The sequence below is a fragment of the Carcharhinus amblyrhynchos genome, chromosome 16 (assembly GCF_965287045.1).
Source record: "Carcharhinus amblyrhynchos chromosome 16, sCarAmb.v2.hapA, whole genome shotgun sequence".
NCBI classification, from domain to species: Eukaryota; Metazoa; Chordata; class Chondrichthyes; order Carcharhiniformes; family Carcharhinidae; genus Carcharhinus; species Carcharhinus amblyrhynchos.
Genome location: NC_137339.1, coordinates 14,418,872 through 14,438,698, shown reverse-complemented (window position 1 = coordinate 14,438,698; position 19,827 = coordinate 14,418,872). Strand labels below are relative to the sequence as shown.

The following is a 19,827-nucleotide window of genomic DNA, read 5'->3' as shown; positions in this document are numbered from 1 at the left end:
GTGGCGCGGGCTCGTTGGGCCAAAGGGCCTGTTTCCTGGGCTGATTTTGTTCTTTGTTCTTTGTTCTTTGACTGCGACTGGGATTTTCCAGTCTTGGGGCAAGCGCAGCTGGAAAGTCTTACCCACTCTCCACCACTATTGATGCACTCAACGTAATTGATCGTTAATCGGTGACTACAAATTTATTCTGAAAATGGAACATACAAAAAAAAAATTTTTATATGGCATCATTTGGCACCTCAGGATATCCTAAAGTGTTTCACTGCCAATGGCATATTTTTGCAATGTAGTTAACAATTATAATGCAAGGAAATATGTGTACAGCAATGCCCCACAAACAGCAATGCCATAAATGACAAGATTGCCTATTTTTGGTGTTGCTTAAGGGTTAAATGCTGAACCAGACATTGTAAGCATTCCCCATGGTCTTTTTCAAAATCATATTGCAGGATTTTTTGCATCCACGCAAGAGGGTAGTTAGCATCTCTGTTTCAATTTTAATTTCAAGAACACGGTGGCACAGTGGTTAGCACTGCTACCTCACAGCGCTAGGGACCCGGGTTCAATTCCCCGTTTGGGTCACGTTCTGTACGGAGTCTGCACATTCTCCCTGTGTCTGCATGGGTTTCCTCCAGGCGCTCCAGTTTCCTCCCACAGTCTGAAAGACTTGCTGGTTAGGTGCATTGGCCATGCTAAATTCTCCCGCAAACAAAGAGGCACCGGAGTATGGCGACTAGGTGATTTTCACAGTAACTTCATTGCAGTGTTAATGTAAGCCGACTTGTGATACTTAAATAAACCTAAGCACTTCTAATAGTGCACCTTTTCCTCAGTACTGCACTGAAGTGACTGCCTAGGTTACATCCTCAACTATTTGGGGTGGGACTTGAACTCACAACCTTCTGCCTTAAGAAGTGAGAAAGTTCCCACTAAGCTAAAGTCAATATCTAAATAAGAACTAGGAGCAGGAGTAGGCCATCTGGCCCCTCGAGCCTGCTCCACCGTTCAATAAGATCATGGCTGATCTTTCTACTCACCTGCCTGCTCACCATTACCCTTAATTCCTTTACTGTTCAAAAAATTATCTATGCTTGCCTTAAAAACGTTCAATGAGGTAGCCTCAATTGCTTCACTGGGCACGGAATTCATAACCCCTTTGTGTGAAGAAGTTCCTCAGCTCAGTCCTAAATCTGCTCCCCCTTATTTTGAGGCCATGCCCCCAAGTTCTAATTTTACTAGACCAAACTACAATTAGATCAGATGCTTTATAGGAAATTATTGATTAGAATGGACTCAAAGTGATCTTGGCCTGTTTCTTTAACCCAAAAGATGGCATACAAACTTGGCCTTTTCAATGTTTTGTGTAATTCCATTTTTATTGTTTCAGAATAAATTTGTAGTTGCAGATTAACAATCAATCCTGTTGAGAACATCCGACTGAGTGCATCAGTTCAGGTAGACAGCATTTCCACTGGTAGAGGCAGTTAAAGTTATTAGGTCTGTTCATTTTAAATATAATTGATAAAATAAATCTGTGGTCTTCTTCACGAAAATGTCCACAGTTCAATCGGGTGAATGGGGAATCTGATAAAATGAGAATGCTTGTCAAGCACTTGTCCATGTTGTGAGACTGCCTCAGAGCTGCAGGAGTTCTCTGGAACTGCAGCTACTGAGAAGCTTGAGGATTATTGATTTACGCCGAGAAGTTATTCTCGAGATTGGACGAGCAAGGTCTTCACAATGTCTTCTGAAAAAACAGGGAAATTTTCCAGTTCCATGTTTAAAAATTTTAGCTTTTTCTTCAGTATGACATGGGACATATTGGGGGGGTGTTTGTTCAGGCGAGGATAGACACATTTTTAGTCTCTCAGGGAATTACAGGATGTAAGGAGTGGATGGGAAAATGGAGTTGAAGCCCAAGACCAGCCTTGATTGTATTAAATGGCAGAGCAGGTTTGATGGGCCATTTGGTTTGGTCTACTCCTGCTCTTTAAGTTCTTGTATACTTCTTGATTATAAAGAAACATACCTTAAATCAAAGAAATTCTAGTGTAGTTAAATTGATGAGCTTTTATTAGTCATTAATGTCTGAAGATTTTGTTTGAGGTACAAATACAGAAACCTTTACGAATTCTTGCAAGCAGAACAACTCAGCCCCCTGTACTATAATTTCACAAAATAGCCCTGTTGAAACTGCAGTTTATAATTTGAATTTTATGCATCTTTTACTTTGTAATGTTAGTGTACCTTTAAGAATTTTTTAAAAAATTCATGCTCACAGCCTTAGGTGATAAAAACATAGAAACATAGAAGATAGGAACAGGAGGAGGCCATTTGGCCCATCGAGCCTGCTCCACCATTCATTATGATCATGGCTGATCATCCAACTCAATAGTCTAATCCTGCTTTTTCCACATAACCCTTAATCCCATTCACCCCAAGAGCTATATCCAGCCACCTCTTGAATACATTGAATGTTTTGGCATCAACTACTTGCAGTGGTAATGAATTCCACAGGCTCACCACTCTGGGTGAAGAAACGTCTCCTCACCTGTATCCTAAATGGTCTACCCTGAATCTTCAGACCGTGACCCCTAGTTCTGGACTCCCCCACCATCAGGAATGTCTTCCCTGCAATTACCCTGTCTAGTTCTGTTTGATGAGTGATGTCATTGTTGGGAAGAATAAAGAAACTGTGGGCAGCTCAGGTGACAGGGATTTCATTTCCAGTTTCAGTTTGGAGTTATAAGTTAGAGTTCAGTTTTAGAAGGGACAGCAAGATAAAAGAAGTGTTTTCCCTCTCTCACTACTGTTTTGAAAGTTCTGTTAGAGTTGAGGTTTAGAAGGGACAGCAAGATAAAAGAAGTGTTTTCCCTCTCTCACTACTGTTTTGAAAGTTCTGTTTTCTTAAAAGGTGAAGACCTGTTGTTCTTGAGGGCTGGACCAGAGTCTCTCTGCTGCTTTGGAAAGCTATCTTGTCTTCAAACTGTTCTGAGTCTCAAGAACATTGGACTGCAGAATTCAACAAACAGCCTCGATCCCAGTATCAAGGGAGCATTAATCTGTGCTATATTAAACCTGTGAAAAGGGATTTTTGTCATCTATGGATTTTAGTTTTAAATGGAACACATTAAAGATATTCAATTAGAGTTATACAGTACTATGGTTGTTTTGTTTTCGCAAGTAATTAATAAAAGTTATTGCTAATTTTCTGACTATACATGTTAACTACATTCTTAAATAAACTTTGCTTGATAAAAGCTCCCTAGTGCATCTTTTGAATCATGCCTGAAGTGGAACATCTCATGGGCATATCCTAGCCAAATTCAAGATACAAATCTTATAATTCAGGTGGGCTCCATAAAACACTTTGGAGTTTCTAACCTGAACCATCATAACTTTAAAAACAGTATAGAAAATAGTGGTGTCTTTTTTTAATGCACCTATGGGATGTGGGTATGGCTGGTTCGACCAGCATTTATTGTCCATCCCTGTTGCTCTTGAACTTGCAAAACCATCTCAGAGTCAGCCACATTGTTGTGGACTGGGAGTCACATGTAAGGTAAGGATAACAGATATTTTAAGGATGCAACATTAGTGAACCCAAGGGGTTTTCATGATAATTAGACTTTTAATTAATTCAAATTTCAGCACCCGCTATGGCAGGATTTGAACCCAGATTTCCAGAGCATTACCTTGAGTCTCTGGATTACCAGTCCAGTGACAACACCACTTCACCACTGTGGGAGAGGAGAACTGAGCTTAGCAGGGGATCGACGGGGGGCCAGGAAAACACATCAGCAACAGTACCCTCACTGTAGACTGGCTGTCTCTGCATATGCATGAAATAGACAGCACAGATAAAAAGGTGGATGTTTCACTGTGATCTACCAACGGGACACAGTTGCATTTCCTTGCTAACAGCACCAAAACTGTAATAATGACATGATTAAATAATCATTGCATGAATAGACATTCCATCCATTCACAATTAAAGATGATGACATTACCGATGGGATGTAATCAAACAGCTATTGTCTCGGGTCTACCTCTTTGTATCATATGTAAGTAATTTACCAGTGTGCATGACTAGAAATAAATATCTTTACTACAAGTTGTACCCTATAAAGAAGCTAACAGTAACACAATTGAGCAGCGCAGACTGAAGAAGCCTTAGGAATTCTTCAGTTCTCCTCTCCTTATTGATAAGAAGGTAATAAAGGATCCATCACTCGCGAATGCTGTATCCAAATATCTTTCGAGCTCTGACAGTTTTCTTGACTTCTAAGGACAACATCATCACCTCCTTCTGTGTAACTGATATAGTCTTACCAAATTGTTCTTTGGGGTTATGAAAATATCTGTTACGTTTGGGGATGATTTTTACCTATCTTTTCCTGGAAAAGGGGAAACAAGCAGTTGTAAATTAGTGGGGTAGGGAAGATGGCTTTTGGGGACATTGCAATGTACCCATGGCTCTCCTTAATTCGACAAACAGCCCGAGTGTCCAATACAGGTGTGAGAAATGTTTTAAGTCTGCAAATCAGAGGCCTACCCTGGAAACTGGACCCCTACATACAATTCTGAGATACAAGCAGGTGGACTAAGATTCAATGGCTGAATCATAGAATCCCTACAGTACAGAAGGAGGCCATTTGGCCCATTGAGTGCACCGCCAACAATCGCCCCCAAACCCTATCCCCATAACCCCACATATTTACCCTGCTAATCCTCCCAGACACTTAGGGGCAAATTAACATGGCCAAATCACCTACCCTGCACATCTTTGGACCATGGGAGGAAACCGGAGCACCCGGAGGAAACCCAGGCAGACACAAGGAGGATGTGCAAACTCTACATACACAATCACCTGAGTTTGGAATTGAACCCCAGTCCCTGGCGTTGTGAAGCAGCAGTGATAACCACTGTGGTACCGTACCCCCCAAGTGCTTCCCATCTTTGATTTTTCACGAGTATGTAATTTATAAAACGCTGGGTTAAAGCAAACGAGTTTGCCAAATTAGGAAGAGCGGAAACTTGAGTATGTTTCTCCATACACTGATGAAGTTGAAGAGACATGACAAAACTTAACCAAAGGAAATCTTTCAAACATAATCCCTACAAACACAATAAAAATATCCTAAGTGCAAAGTTGCAAACCTACAATATCATACTATCAACCACAGCAAAAAATGTGGTCATACCACAGGAAATTAGCATGTCATTTATGTAACAGAGATATTTATTTTATCTGGATATTGTTGAGAAGCGACGTTTCTTACCAAGAGTATGGTTTCCCAGGTAGCCAGTGAATAGTATCCGTGGAGCCCAGTTTTCAAGGTAAAGATTTGCAGCTCTTTCAGCTACTCGAACATCATGACACCCCAGGGCTATTATTACATCACTCTGGAAACACAGAGACACTCAATCAGCCTGCTTTGCACTTACTATTGGCAGTCTCCATGTCAACCGTAACAACGCGGATGGTCAAAAACAATCCGAAATGTCATCAAAATGCTAATTAAGGTTAAGAATGACAAGTGGAAATTGGAGTGTAGACATCAAGGCTGAACATTTCACATTCATCGGGTTGAGTTGTTTCCTGATGGAAGATCATCAACCTGACAGAATGGATGACAAACTCTGGCCTCCCCTCAGTGCTTTTCTCGGTGGCAGGGGGCGATGCACAATTCGCTGGCAGCGGGATGTTCCAGTCCTGCCTCTGTCAACGGGCATTCCCACTGAAGCCACCCCATGCTGCTGGGAAAGGGAGCTGCCGGCAGGATCAGAGAATCCCTCCAGTGTGAACAGCTGGACGTTACTTCTGATTCTCTCTCTACTGCAGGTGCAGTCAGAACTGCTAAGTATTTGCAGGATTTTCTGTTTTTATTTCAGAATTCCGGCATTTTCATCGTTGGTTGACCCTGAAAAACAACGCCCCCTGAAATGGCCTAACAAGTTACTCAGTTCATAGAATCTCTATAGTGCAGAAGAAGGCCGTTCGGCCCATTGAGGCCACACCGACTCTCCGACAGAGCATCTCATCCAGACCCTATCCCCCTAACCCCACATACTTACACACTAATCCCCCTAACTATACATATTGGGGCACTAAAGGGCAATTTAGCATGGCTAATCCGCCTAACCGGCACATCTTTGGACTGTGGGAGGAAAACAGGGCACCCAGAGGAAACCCATGCAAACATGGGGAGAACGTGCAGACTCCACACAGACAGTCACCCGAGGTCGGAATCGAAGCCGGGTCCCTGGCGCTGTGAGGCAGCAGTGCTAACCACTGTGCCACCGTGCCGCAATTAGGGGTGGGCAATAAATGTTGGCCGAGCCAGCGATGCCCAGATCTGTGGAACGAATTAATGTAAAACAATGAAATTTTTGTAAACTAAAAAGCGATTGTTTTCTCCCTGTCTCCAGAAAACAAGTCTTAGAGAATGTGACCCCCCCATCTGCTTGTGATTTTCTATCCAGCATAATATATTTTTTAATAATGTGTCTTTAAATTGGCAATGGTATTCAAACAGGTTGGTATAAGAAATGGGGATAGCGCACCCCGGCACAGAAATTTCCAGAATGGTGCCAAGGCATTTGTTGGAATAAAGCTTTACTTTGCTTTTGCCCTGTGCTATACTGGATTTTACCATCAAGTGAAAAATTGCACCGGCATCAAACTCTGTCAATCTAAATGAATACAAAAACTCACCCAAAAGTATCAAGAAAACGTTAGTCCTGATTACAGAATTAATTTCTTCTGGTTTTGCCAATTGAAAGCTCTACTTAATACAGCACAATACAAAACAGAATACAGCTTCTCCCACAGGACAGGATGAACGTGATACTTTTTTAAAATTCATCTGTGGGATAGGGGCATGGCTGGCTAGACCAGTATTCATTGCCCATTCCTAGTTGCCTTTGAGAAAGTAGGAGATGAGCTGAAATGGCGTGGTCTACGTGCTGTGGGTTGACCCACGATGCCGTTAAGGAAGGAATTCCAGGATTTTGACCCAGCGACTGCGAAGGAACAGCGGTATGTTTCCAAGTCCGGATGGTGAGCGGCTTGGAGGGAACTTGGAGGATGGTGCTCCCATGTTTTCTGGTGTGTATAATAGTTTTCCAGCTTAAATTACAATCTTGTGTTGGCCACATATTTCAGACACATCAGTCCCCTTCAGCCCCTAGGACCAAGGTCCCTAAAACTGGAGCTATTTAGATAAAATTGGAAAAGCTAATTTTGGTTTGACAAATTCATGTGAGACAACTTAATCATGTTTCTTATAAATAAAAGATCATTTGTATTTGTTTCTCCATGGAATTTGGAATCTATGTGTAATTTTAACAGGAATTCTCAGAATCACAGAATACCACAGTGCAGAAGAGGCCCTTACACATGAAATGCCCTGACCTGCCCACCTAATCCCACTTGCCAGCACTTGGCCCATAGCCTTGAATGTTATGGCGTGCCAAATACTCATCCAGGTACTTTTATAAAGGATGTGAGGCATCCCGCCTCCACCACCCTCCCAGGCAGCACATTCCAGAGCGTCATCACCCTCTGAGTAAAAACATTTTTTTCCCTCAAATCCCCCCAAACCTCCCACTTTCACTTTTAACTTGCGTCTCCTCGTAACTGACCCTTCAACTAAGGGGAACAGCTGCTCCCTATTCACCCTGTCCACGCTCCTCATTATCTTGAACACCTCGATCAGGTCGCCCCTCAGTCTTCTCTGCTCCAACGAAAACAACCCAAGCCTATCTAACCTGTCTTCATAACTTAAATGTTCCATCCCAGGCAGTATCTTGGTAAATCTCCACTGCACCTCCTCCAGTGCATTCACATCCTTCCTGTAATGTGGCGACCAAATATAGTGTAGGCATTGAGAGAAAATTGAGTTTTGTGTATATGTTTTGGACTATTTGAACAGGCCCATTTGTGCTGGTAAAGGGTATATGAGCTAATATGTTGCTTCTGTGCACTATCGTCTCTTTTCCATCTGTGCAGGTTTCCCATGTAGTAGAACTAATCATGCATACACTTGACATAAATGTAGGCCGAAGCAATCTGATCTTGCCGTCTGTATTAACGCTGTGTAGTTCAGCAGTTTGTGAGGGATGCCAGGACAACAGCTAATGCAATAAACATACACTGTGCTGACCCTGAAAGTTTCTCAAGAACATTGACCTGAAAGCATCTATAGCTTCACTACCTGTCTTGGGGCTAAATTTACTTCCTATAAAATTTAAATAATAACCTGAATATTTAACATATTTAAATGCCCCAAGGCATTTCCCAGACATGTAATCAGATGAAACTGACCGTGCCAATGAAAGAGATTTTCGGAGCAGTGTAAGATCTTCGGGTGGGTCATAAAAGGCAAAAGTGGGGTGGAGAAGTGGGTGGGTTCGGAAGGGCATTTCAGACCTTAGGGTCCAAGATGGCAAAAGACATAATAAGTCAGGCAAAGGAAGGGCAGGAGGTTGGATATGCAAGAGACAAGGTTGGTAGATCACAGGATTCATGGACGGTTATAAGGATGAAGCTATGAAGGAATTTGAACATGAGGATGAGAATCTTAAGTTGGAGGCATTGGAAATCAAGAGATGATGAAAGTCAGCAAGACCAGGGATGATACGTTGCTGCTGGTTGAAATGAGGGCAGCAGAGTTTTAGGTTAACTGAGGGTTATGGAGGAAGAAGGATAGAAGGCTGACTAAACAAGCTCAGGGATAGTTAAGTTCGGAGGTGACAAAAACATAAAGGTTGACTTTGTTAGCAAACAAGCTAAGCCAGTGGCAGAGATGAGTGAGTTCATGGAGATGGAAGTAGAGTGTCTTTGTGGTGAAGATGTTTTAGGGTCACTGGTTTAGCTTATAGACAGGTAGCACACAGTGGTTTCAAAGTCTGTTTCAATTTGAAACAATGGCCAGGAAGGGGCATGGAATCAAAGGCAAGTGAATGGAAAAGGCAAATTAATGTTACGACAATTAACCATTTGACTGCTTATCTTTGTAGCTGTCTTTCTGCCTGTCATTTATACGGCTCTCCTACCTTAACAAGAGGTTGTCCCAGTCGAAGGTAATTCCATAACACTTGTGCCCACTGCTTGCAGTCATTATCCATACCACTCACATGTTCTCCATCAGCTACAATAAAGAACCGAATATCTCTCAGTGCCATCACATTGAAGGAGTAGCATATGGAAGTTCAATTAGGCTGCAGTCCTATTACAGCTACTGGTTTATGGTTAGTATGTGTGGACAATAATGAGGAGTTATCAGAGCTAAGATGTACAACCAGATGTATACAGCAATGGATGGCAATGACACAAAGAAGCTCCGCTAGTGTATGCCTGCTTGCATCAGTGGGCAGCACGGTGACACAATGGTTAGCACCACTGCCCCACAGCAAGAGAGACCCAGGTTCAACTCCCGGTCTGGATCACTATCTGTGTGGAGTTTGCACATTTTCCCTGTGTGTGCATGGATTTCATCCGGGTGCTCCGGTTTCCTCCCACAGTCCAAAGATGTTCAGGTTAGGTGGATTGGCTGTGCTAAATTGCCCCTTAGTGTCAGGGGGACTAGCTGGGGTAAATGGGGTTATGGGGTTAAGGCCTGGGTGGGATTGTGGTTGGTGCAGATTGATGGGCCGAATGGCCTCCTTCTATACTGTAGGGATTCTATGATAACTCTCTAACGTTTGCTACCGGAACAGGAGTGGAAGCATAATTAACATTAAAAATATTGAAAAGTTTGTTTATAAAATAGCTAGAAAGTCCAACAGACCTCACTAGCATTTTTGAAATGTGACTTTGTCCCAGGCTAGAGCAACAATGCATCTGAAAGTGTGATTATACCATTTTGAGATGGATTCTAAATAGAGCTCACACTGCTTTCAATGTGTTCCAATTGTGGAGTTTATTATTACTTTGACATGAGTACACACCCCAAACCACTTTCCATCAACAACAGGAGGTGGCAATGGTGGCACAATAGTTGGCACTTCTGCCTCACTGTACCAGGGACCTGGGTTCAATTCCGGCCTCGGGTCACTGTCTGCGTGGAATTTGCACATTCTCCCCATGTCTGCATGGGTTTCCTCCAGGTGCTCAAGTTTCCTCCCACAGTCTAAAGCTGTACGGATTAGGTTGATTGGCCATGCTAACTTGATCCTAGTGTTAGGAGGATTGGCAAGGCCAATTTGTGGGGTTATGGGAATAGGATCCGGGTGGGATTGTGGCCGGTGCAGATTCGATGGGCTGAGTGGCCTCCTTCTGCATTGTAGGGATTCTATGAACACCCTCACACTAAAATGGTTCTGGGTAAGGTAGTGGGCAACTTAGCGACATTTCAATGGTAATATCGAGGTTTATTCCAGTAACATGATAAACTGGCCAAATTGGATTTGCCTACAATTTAAGTTTAAATTAGTGAATGGAAAGGATTTATTATGAAAATTTAATCCATCTGATGACGGATTGTAAACCTAAATTTAACCTTTAAAAACAGAATTACTGTGCTATGGGCTGGAGAGTGCAATCAGAGACCAAGTGACAGCTCTTGCTGCTGACCTCAGTAAAAGCTATCCACAAAGATGTAGTAATCTTTGAGATGTAAACTTTTCGTAATGTCAGTTTAAATCCAGCACCCAGTCAAGGGGATGTGTAATGTAGTGAAGTCAGCCAGCCGAGTAAGTGTTGAAAGATTCTCACAGACACAAAGCCGGGAAGTTAAAGACACGGCTTATCATTGCCTTTAAATTAAATTCGCAGATAGCAAAATAAATGGATTAAGATGGAAGCTAAACATCATAATCAAACTTTAAAAATATTGTTTTAAGGATGTTGCATTTTGTATCATAATGGAGAAATGTGACTTATAAAAATTTAGAATGAACTTTACATGGCTGGGCAAGGTGTTTAACAGCAATTGTAAGCTTATTGCTATGATGGCCTATGTGCTTTTGGAAGGGAGAGGCAGGCTGGAGAAACTTTGTTTTATGTTGGGGTAATGATCCCTATAGAATTAGGTTTTTCTGAAAGACGATTTCCTGTGCAAAGCAGCTGACTTCCATTAACTGATCATGTGACCAAGCTGCCTTGGAAACAAACTATAGAAGGAAAAGATCAACTAGAATTTAATTATGGAGCATAACACTTAGCATTTCTGAAATGTGACTTTGTCCAGGCTAAAGCTACAATGCACCTAAAAATGCGATTATATCATTTTGAGATGCTTTTTAAATACAGCTCACACTGCTTTGGTTTCAATGTGCTTCAATTGGAAGTTCATTATTACATTTAAACAAATACACACCTCAAACTACTTTGCATCAACAACACCCTCAAACTAAATTCATTCTGGGTAACGTAGTGGGCAACTTAGTTACATTTCAATGGCAATATTGGGGTTTATTCCAACAACATGATAAACTGGCCGAATTGGATTTTCCTCCAATTTAAGTCACTCTGGGTTTATGTGGTTCTGTGTTCAAGCCGTTTGGTTTTAGTTTTAGAACAAGCTGGTGGCAACATTTCTTTCAAGCAGGATTCAGTTGAAATTCTATGCACTGGCTAAAGGAGTTTTTAAAAAGCTGGCTAATAGAAGGACTCTAGTAATAGTGAGCATAAACTCTCTCCTCCACTTTCCCCCCATTTCTATTTATTCTTTTTCATTTTGTTTCATGCTACTCATCCATTTTATCATCCATCTTCCTCACCTCCATTTTTCCACTTTCTATTCCAGCTCTCCTTCTTGCCCCCTCACCACTCCCCCTCCCCTTTCAGTACAATTGCCACATTCCTCAGGTAGTCCTTTAACAATCTGTACCTCTGTTCTGCCACTCATGCATTCTGATCACATACTGGCTACTTTTTAGCACCTTCTCAGCCTTCTGTATCTTCATTTAAATTCCCTTTGTCTCATTCTCACCCCCGTCCCCCATCCCAACCCCCACCCCTCACAGTATAAATCTCCGCTGATTCTCTTTGCTCTCAGCTCTGACGATGGGTCATCTAGACTCGAAACATTGGCTCTAATCTCTCCCCACAGATGCTATTAGACCTGCTGAGATTTTCCAGCATTTTCTGTTTTTGTTTCAGATTCTAGCATCCACAGTATTGCTTTTCATAAGATATAGGAGCAGAATTTAGGCCATTCAACTATAGAATGCTCCACCATTTGACCATGGGTGATATGCTCCTCATCCCCGTAACCCTTCAACTATTAGGAATTAAAAATCTATCTAACTCCTTCTTAAATTTACTCACTGTCCCAGCATCCAAAGCACTTCAAGATAGCAAATTCCATAGATTCACAACCCTTTGGGAGAAATAGTTTCTCCTCAACTCTGTTTTAAATTTGCTACCCCTTTTCCTAAGACTATGACCTCTCGTCCTAGAATGCCCCACAAGAGGAAGCATCTGCTCCAAGTCTACTTTTATCCGTACCTTTTATTATCTTATATACCTCAATTTAATCTCCCTTCGTTCTCCTAAATTCCAGAGAGTATAGACTTAAACTTTTCAATCTCTGTTTTAGTTAGTAATAGTGAGTTGGACTCTTAGGGTGGCAGAGCAGAGAATGGCGAGAGAGAAAATTCATAGGGTTAAGATATTCCAGAGTTTAAAAACATTAAAACCAGAGAGTTCTGACCTGTACTCAAGTTAGCTACACTTAAAATGCCAACGACACCTGTGTTGAGTGGGGTGTCAACAACCATGAGATGATTGGAGGAAATTTGAAGGTATAACTGCAAATTAAGCAGAAATCCTAAGATAGCTGAACGCTTGAATGAATTTTTGAAACAGTATTCAGATGAAGTGGCTAGTCTTCTATCTGACTATCTGACTTGAAGAGCCGCATGGTTGCACAGTGGTTTGCATTGCTGCCTTACAGTGCCAGGGACCTGGGTTCAATTCCCAGCTTGGGTCACTGTCTGTGCGGAGTCTGCACATTCTCCCCATATCTGCATGGATTTCCTCCGGGTGCTCTGGTTTCCTCCCATAGTCCAAAAGATGTGCTGGTTAGGTGCACTGGCCATGCTAAATTCACCCTCAATGTACCTGAACAGGTGCCAGAACGTGACAACAAAGGGATTTTCACAGTAACTTCATTGCAGTGTTAATGTAAGCCTACTTATGATACTAATAAATAAACTTCAATTAGTTTTAGGGAGTAAATCAAGTGGGTGTAGAAGAAAATTTAACTTACGAAATTCAGATTGGCAGAATTCCCCCACCCTGGAACTAAGTCCCGTGGTGGGGTGGGAATGTATAATATAGCCCATTGCGAGACTGGCAGGAAACACCCCAAATCCTCCAGCCCCAACTAATTAATTATGCAACAGGAGTTTTTGTGCTCCATGGCAGGACAAGGCAATATGGCAAATAGTTTGCTGCTATATTGAAAATACACCCAACATCACTGACCCATTATTGAAGAAAGAAGATGGATCTCATTAACATGAAGGTGGACCTCCTGAGAAATAGATGGATCATAGAATCATAGAACACCACTGTGCAGAAAGAGGCCCTTCAGCCCATCAAGTCTGCACTGAACACAATCCCACCTAGGCCCTACCCCCATATCCCTATGTATTGTACCCACTAATCCCTCTAACCTACACATACCTGGACACTAAGGGGCAATTTCTTAGCATGGCCAATCAACCTAACCCGCACATCTTTGGACTGTGGGAGGAAACCCACGCAGACACGAGGAGAATGTGCAAACTCCACACAGACAGTGACCCAAGCCAGGAATTGAACCCTGGACCCTGGAGCTGTGAAGCAGCAGTGCTAACCACTTTGCTACCGTGCCGCCCAATATGCAAGAACATTCCAAATCTGGAAGCCGGACTTCCTCCAGGATACCGAATCTGGAACATCCATTTGTAGATGCTCCCCTCACTCACTGCTGTGGTGTTCGGGGTCCAGGGTTGCCATCCTGAACTTTGGAGGTAGACCCAGGCATTGTTTCAAGTGAGTCCTGCCATTTGCATGCCACGTTGTTCTAGACATGTTTTCCACCAGCGTGTTTGCCTACTATCTAGGACGTGAGTGGTCGGGCCTTCGTGTGCAACCCATTAGCAGGCTGCAAATCAATTTCATGGCAGGCTCCAGTGAGTTTCTCGATCCATCATGATGGGCACCAGCAGAAGATCTCATGGGAAATTCATGCTCGGGTGAAACCAATTTCTGGGCCTCTCGTCGCCAACTCCACAACACCCTCCCCCTACACCCCCACCCATCACTCATCACTGGCAGGGGCATAAGAGAATTCCACCCTTATGTTAATTGTGTTCTTTGTACTTTTAATACCTTAAATATAATTGACTTTTTAAGAGGATTTATTAATATTTATAATCTTTGATTTTTGTGCAGTGAAATTCTTCTGTTTTAAACCATGGCTTCATTATTTTAGTAGATACCTGGGTTTTCAGAATTCCAAGCAAAAATAAAATGTCTTCACTAAAATCATAACAATACTGTTAAAAACCCAGTTTCAACTCATTCAGATATAATATTTTCAAGGGTTTTACAGTGAGATTGAATAATAGTCGAACTTGATACCAATTCATTAATTGCTTGGGGATGGTACTCTGTGGGGGGGGTCTCAACAACCCACCCTGTGGAGGAGCATACGCTTACTGACTGCCACAAATAGATTTCTCTGTTATTCTGGGCACTGATGGATTCCCGGGGTTGCTGTCAGTTTCAGCGAAGTAATAATGGCAAATACTAAAAGTTTTAACCATTGCAAAATTGTTTTTTTTGTCTGAAAGTGCTTCTTGGTGAGACAAGATTGCTACAATACAATGCTACAAAACTAGTTCACTGAATTTCTACACATAAAAGCAGCACCGCCCATTCTGGAGTCTAACTCTGGCAAGAAAGTGGATGTGATTCCCACTGGGCAGCGAGACAGCTGAACGTGTGCGATATTCTGCTATTCAGCCCTTAAATTATACGCTAGCAAGGAGCTTGGCGAATATCATGGTGCGGCAGGTAGGAATTCACCAGCCCTGCCATTAACTCAAGAGGTGAGAGGCCTGGCACCCTCCCCAATGTTTAAATGACACCTTGTTTAAATGATACCTAGACATTCAATCACTCACTGAAGGCTATATATCGACGATCTGGAGGAGGGGGCTGAGTGTAGGGTAACAAAATTTGCCGATGACACGAAGATGAGTGGAAAAGCGAATCGCTTGGAGGACGCGGAAAGTCTGCAGAGATCTGGATAGGCTGAGTGAGTGGGCGAGGACCTGGCAGATGGAGTATAACGTTAACAAATGTGAGGTTATCCACTTTGGTAGAAATAATAGTAGGAAGGAATATTATTTAAAGGGTGAAAAGCTGCAGCGTGCTGCTGTGCAGAGGGACCTGGGGGTCCTTGTGCACGAATCACAAAAACTCAGTGTGCAGGTGCAGCAGGTGATCAAGAAGGCGAATGGAATGGTGGCCTTTATCGCGAGGGGGATAGAATATAAAAGCAGGGAGGTCTTGCTGCAACTGTACAGGGCACTGGTGAGGCCACAACTGGAGTACTGTGTGCAGTTTTGGTCTCCTTATTTGCGTAAGGATATATTGGCCTTGGAGGAAGTACAGAGAAGGTTCACCAGGCTGATACCGGAGATGAGGGGGGGTTAGCTTATGAAAAGAGATTAAATAGACTGGGCCTGTACTTGTTGGAGTTTAGAAGGCTGAGGGGGGATCTTATAGAGACGTACAAGATAATGAAGGGGCTAGATAGGGTAGAGGTAGACAGATTCTTTCCGCTTAGAAAGGAAAACAGAACTAGAGGGCACAGCCTCAAAATAAGGTGGGGGGGGGCAGTTTAGAACGGAGTTGAGGAGGATGGTGAATCTCTGGAATTCTCTGCCTATTGAAGTGGTGGAGGCTACCTCGTTGAATATATTTAAGTCACGGGTAGATAGATTTCTGATAGACAAGGGAATTAAGGGTTATGGGGAGAAAGCAGGAAAGTGGAGCTGATCCACTGCAGATCAGCCATGATCTTGTTGAATGGCGGGGCAGGCTCGAAGGGCTAGATGGCCTATTCCTGCTCCTATTTCTTATGTTCTTAAGGCTCGGAGCGCTGCATGCATTATTGCTCCAGAGTCCTTGTGGCCACAGCTTGTACTGAAGAAGCTGACAAGTCTGAGCAACTACATCCTGGGACACACAAAGGGCCTCCCAGTATAATCTTTTGTAAGTCTCTAGATAAGAACACCACCTGCAATACACCCCATGGTCAGGCCAATGCTCTCTGTTGGAGTATCCTATTCACCTGCACCTTGTTGCTCAGGCCCTTGCTCTGTCTGGTCCTGTACTACCTGTGATGGGCCTTGCTTCTCCTCATTTGGATGTGAGCTATTACCAAGGCCGGGTTTGCCTGCACTCTTCATTATCAACACCGCAGTGGATGTGTGAACAAAATGAAATGAGACATGAAGTAAACATTTCCTGTATAGGTTTTGCTCCATCTCAAAGTCAGCAGGCCAGTGTTAAGCCCTTCACCGGCCCTCCATCTAGACCTGACAGCCCTATCCAACTCCGTCCAGGTAAGGAGAATCCGAAAGGATCAGAGATGTGTCTTTCTCCCATTCTTACATGATGCACATGGAGATATTACTTTTGGACTAGAGTGTGGAGCGCCATGTGCAACAAGCCACTTGTGGATACTTTTCAACGAGTTTCCACAATTTGCCATGGCAACATAGAAAGACTAGCCATATGGTCCCTTGTCAGGCATGACTATTTACCCAGGAGGAGGGAGGTTTGGAGTTGGGAGTTGGCTGCTCACCACCAGCAATGCCCGAGAGAGGCATTCCACCTCCCACCAGTCCTAACTCTGACTGCAGCCGACAGCACAGAATGAACAGCAGCTCTGCACGGAATCTCGATGTAATGAAAACCATGTCGGGATCAAACCTGCTGCAACTTAGACTTCACCAGAGAGAGAACACAACTGAGCATCTTTGACAATCAGTTGCCTCGTAATTATTAGGATATACCTTTAGTTGGCCACTTGGGTGGACTTGAACTCTACCTAGCCAGAAAGACCCTCTTTTGGAGTGAGGGCCCTTGAGGGACCTCAATGACTGACTGAGTGGTCAAGGTCAGTTTGGTGTATGTTATTCTTCACACTCACACTGCCACCCTCCCCTCTTTCCATCATTACTACTTAACCATCTAATATCACTATTAACCTCCTTTTTATCACCATTGAACTTGCCCCCATGACCCTTGGTTCACTTCCACATGGCTCCCCTCCCCTCTGACATCGGTTACTGTCACCACATCCGCTCTGAACCTGCCTCGCCCCATTATCCGAGCTGCCTGTCTTGTTCGTCTCCATGTAACTGCCCCTGACTTTTAACGTCCCCCCCCTCTCCAATGAGACCTTTCCCCACCAGAGTTTCACCCTGGACCTGCCTCCTTACCGCATCCTACTCCGAATGTGACTATTCACTCCTATCACCAGTCTCCCCCACCCCCACAGTCAACCACTGGCCCCACACTCCAAAACACTCTTCCTCCTTTCGCTGGACACTCTGACAACCTCACCTCTCCTTCCCTGGACATCCCTCCTTCATTTCCTAAAGATTCTTCGCCCACTTCTCCAGACAACTTCTGCCGCTGTAAGCCTGCCTTTCCTGTCCAGCCTCGTCTCCCCCCTCCACCCCCTCCAGTCTTCGCATGCCTCCTGTTTCCAGCCTTGGCGTGGAGTTTGCCACCGGCGCTCGAGCGAAGTTACAGGCAGCCACCAAGAAGGCAAAAGCAGCAGCTACTGGCCTCAGAGATGCGGACAGTGTGAAGCTCGCCAGGTGCCTGCCACTTATACGTGGCATCAAAAATGAACATTCTGATTTCACGATTGGCACAGAACTTGATTTGGAGGGCAAACAGAATTCTGGCAAGAAACCAAAAGAGAAAACACCGGAAAACCCCAGCAGGTCTGGCAGCTTTGACAAAGAGTCATCTGGACTTGAAACGTCAGCTCTTTTCTCTCTCATTACAGATGCTGCCAGACCTGCTGGGATTTTCCAGCATTTTCTCTTTTGGTTTCAGATTCCAGCAGTGTTTTGCTTTTATCTGGAATTCTGGCAAGGTTTTTCAAATTCATTTATTAGTGTCACAAGTAACACTGCAATGAAGCTACTGTGAAAATTCCCTAGTTGCCACACTCCGGCGCCTGTTCGGGTACACTGAGAGAGAATTTAGCATAGTCAATGCATCCAACCAGCTCGCCTTTCGGACTGGGAGAGGGGACCGGAGCACCTGGAGGAAACCCACGCAGACTTGGGGAGAACATGCAGACTCCGCATGGACAGTGACCCAAGCCGGGCATCAAACCTGGGTCCCTGGCGCTGTGAGGCAGCAGTAATAACCACTGTGCCACCCAGGGAGGCCTCTTAATGACCATGCATGAGATACTAAAATTGTTCAGTGGGTAATTCGACCTTTGACTTGCCTTGAAAATCAGGAGAGCAGAATTCCAACAGTTTATTGGGAAACAGATTTTTATTTTGCTTCCTGCCTGCCGTGACGCTGGCGGGAGTGGAAAATCATATGCAGCATAACGTAGTGAAAATTGCAATTTTGCATCAAAGGTGCTGGAGACATGCAAACTGCTGGTATGTAAGTGATAAATTACTGGCTGCAGTAAATTAGTTAGCCTCCTCACTGAGTCACTAAAGTGTCCCATTGTGACAAAAAAAAATGATGCATCACCCCATCTGGGATCTTTTAAAAAAAATTGCTACTTACTTCTGTTCTGATATTCCTCTGTTTTAAAACAAAATAAACTCCAAAACTTAAAAGGACACGTTGGAGATCAATAAATTGAAAATATGGAAAATGAATGCTCGTCTAGAATTATAGCTGAATTCCAGTAGTCTTGACTGGATGATTTCATCACTGCATTGCGCTCTGCACCTCCCGTATTGCGCCAATGTGTCAAAAAAAATTGCAGGCACCAAATTAATCTTTAAAAAAGGTCTGATTTGTGAGCGGGTATTAGGAAACAATAAAATCTAATCACGAGTCAGAAGAAGCCCTGAGCACCCCCACCTCCCCCTTTTTTTTACCTGGTTATTACTGGAATGGCACTGCTGGGCACTGCTTCCAAGGTCTTTTTCTCACGGCCAAGCTCAGCATGGTCCCTGCCGCCCAGGGGTAAAAGGCAGCATCTGTCTCCCTTTGTTTGCATCAATAATGCTGTCATCTGTGAGCGGAGGTGAGTTGCCCCGGTCTCAGCTCTTCCCATTCAGCGCCTCCTCTGCGACCTGCCCTGCCCGCCTCGCCTGCGGAGGAAATTCCGGGGAGGCGGTGAGGTGGGGGAAGGAGGGGGCGGAGGTGGGGACGGGGGAGGGGGACACTCCAGGGCCAAATAAAAGCTTTTTTCTTGGGCCGTTCAAACCTTCCCCAGCCCCACTCCCCCAAAACAGAAAACTGAAAAATTGGCCCAAAAATAGCAGCGTCAATGATATGCAGCAGCAACACAAGCTGCTAAATATGTATGGGCTTCTCTATGACAAAAATTATCCCATTCATTCGTAACAATGTACTTGCTCTACACGGCATGTTGAATCTTATATGCTGCCATGAGATTTTCTTTAACCGTGTATTTTCAAGTTTCATTTGTTATTTTCATCAAGTGCAAATCCCATGAGACTACATTTTAAGGCGGTACGGTGGCACTGCTGCCTCATGGTGCCAAGCACTGCTGCTTCCCAGCGCCAGGGACCCGGGTTCGATTCCCAGCTTGGGTTTCTGTCTGTGAAGAGTCTGCACGTTCTCCCCGTGCCTGC

The 19,827-nt window shown here is 43.8% G+C and overlaps 1 protein-coding gene across 1 annotated transcript in view; it reads right to left on the bottom strand.

Annotated features, from left to right (window-relative positions):
• Window positions 1–19,245, bottom strand: part of LOC145353632 (uncharacterized protein SCO4629-like) — a 35,194-nt gene extending 15,949 nt beyond the window's left edge. Inside the window, exons 1-3 of the mRNA XM_080204401.1 lie at window positions 19,105–19,245; window positions 9,061–9,155; window positions 5,283–5,406 (exon numbers count right to left, since the gene is read on the bottom strand). Coding sequence (XP_080060527.1) covers window positions 5,283–5,406; window positions 9,061–9,132 — 196 coding nt within the window. The 5' untranslated portion in view covers window positions 9,133–9,155; window positions 19,105–19,245. The remainder of the gene's footprint in view (window positions 1–5,282; window positions 5,407–9,060; window positions 9,156–19,104) is intronic.
• Window positions 19,246–19,827: the final 582 nt, after the last annotated feature.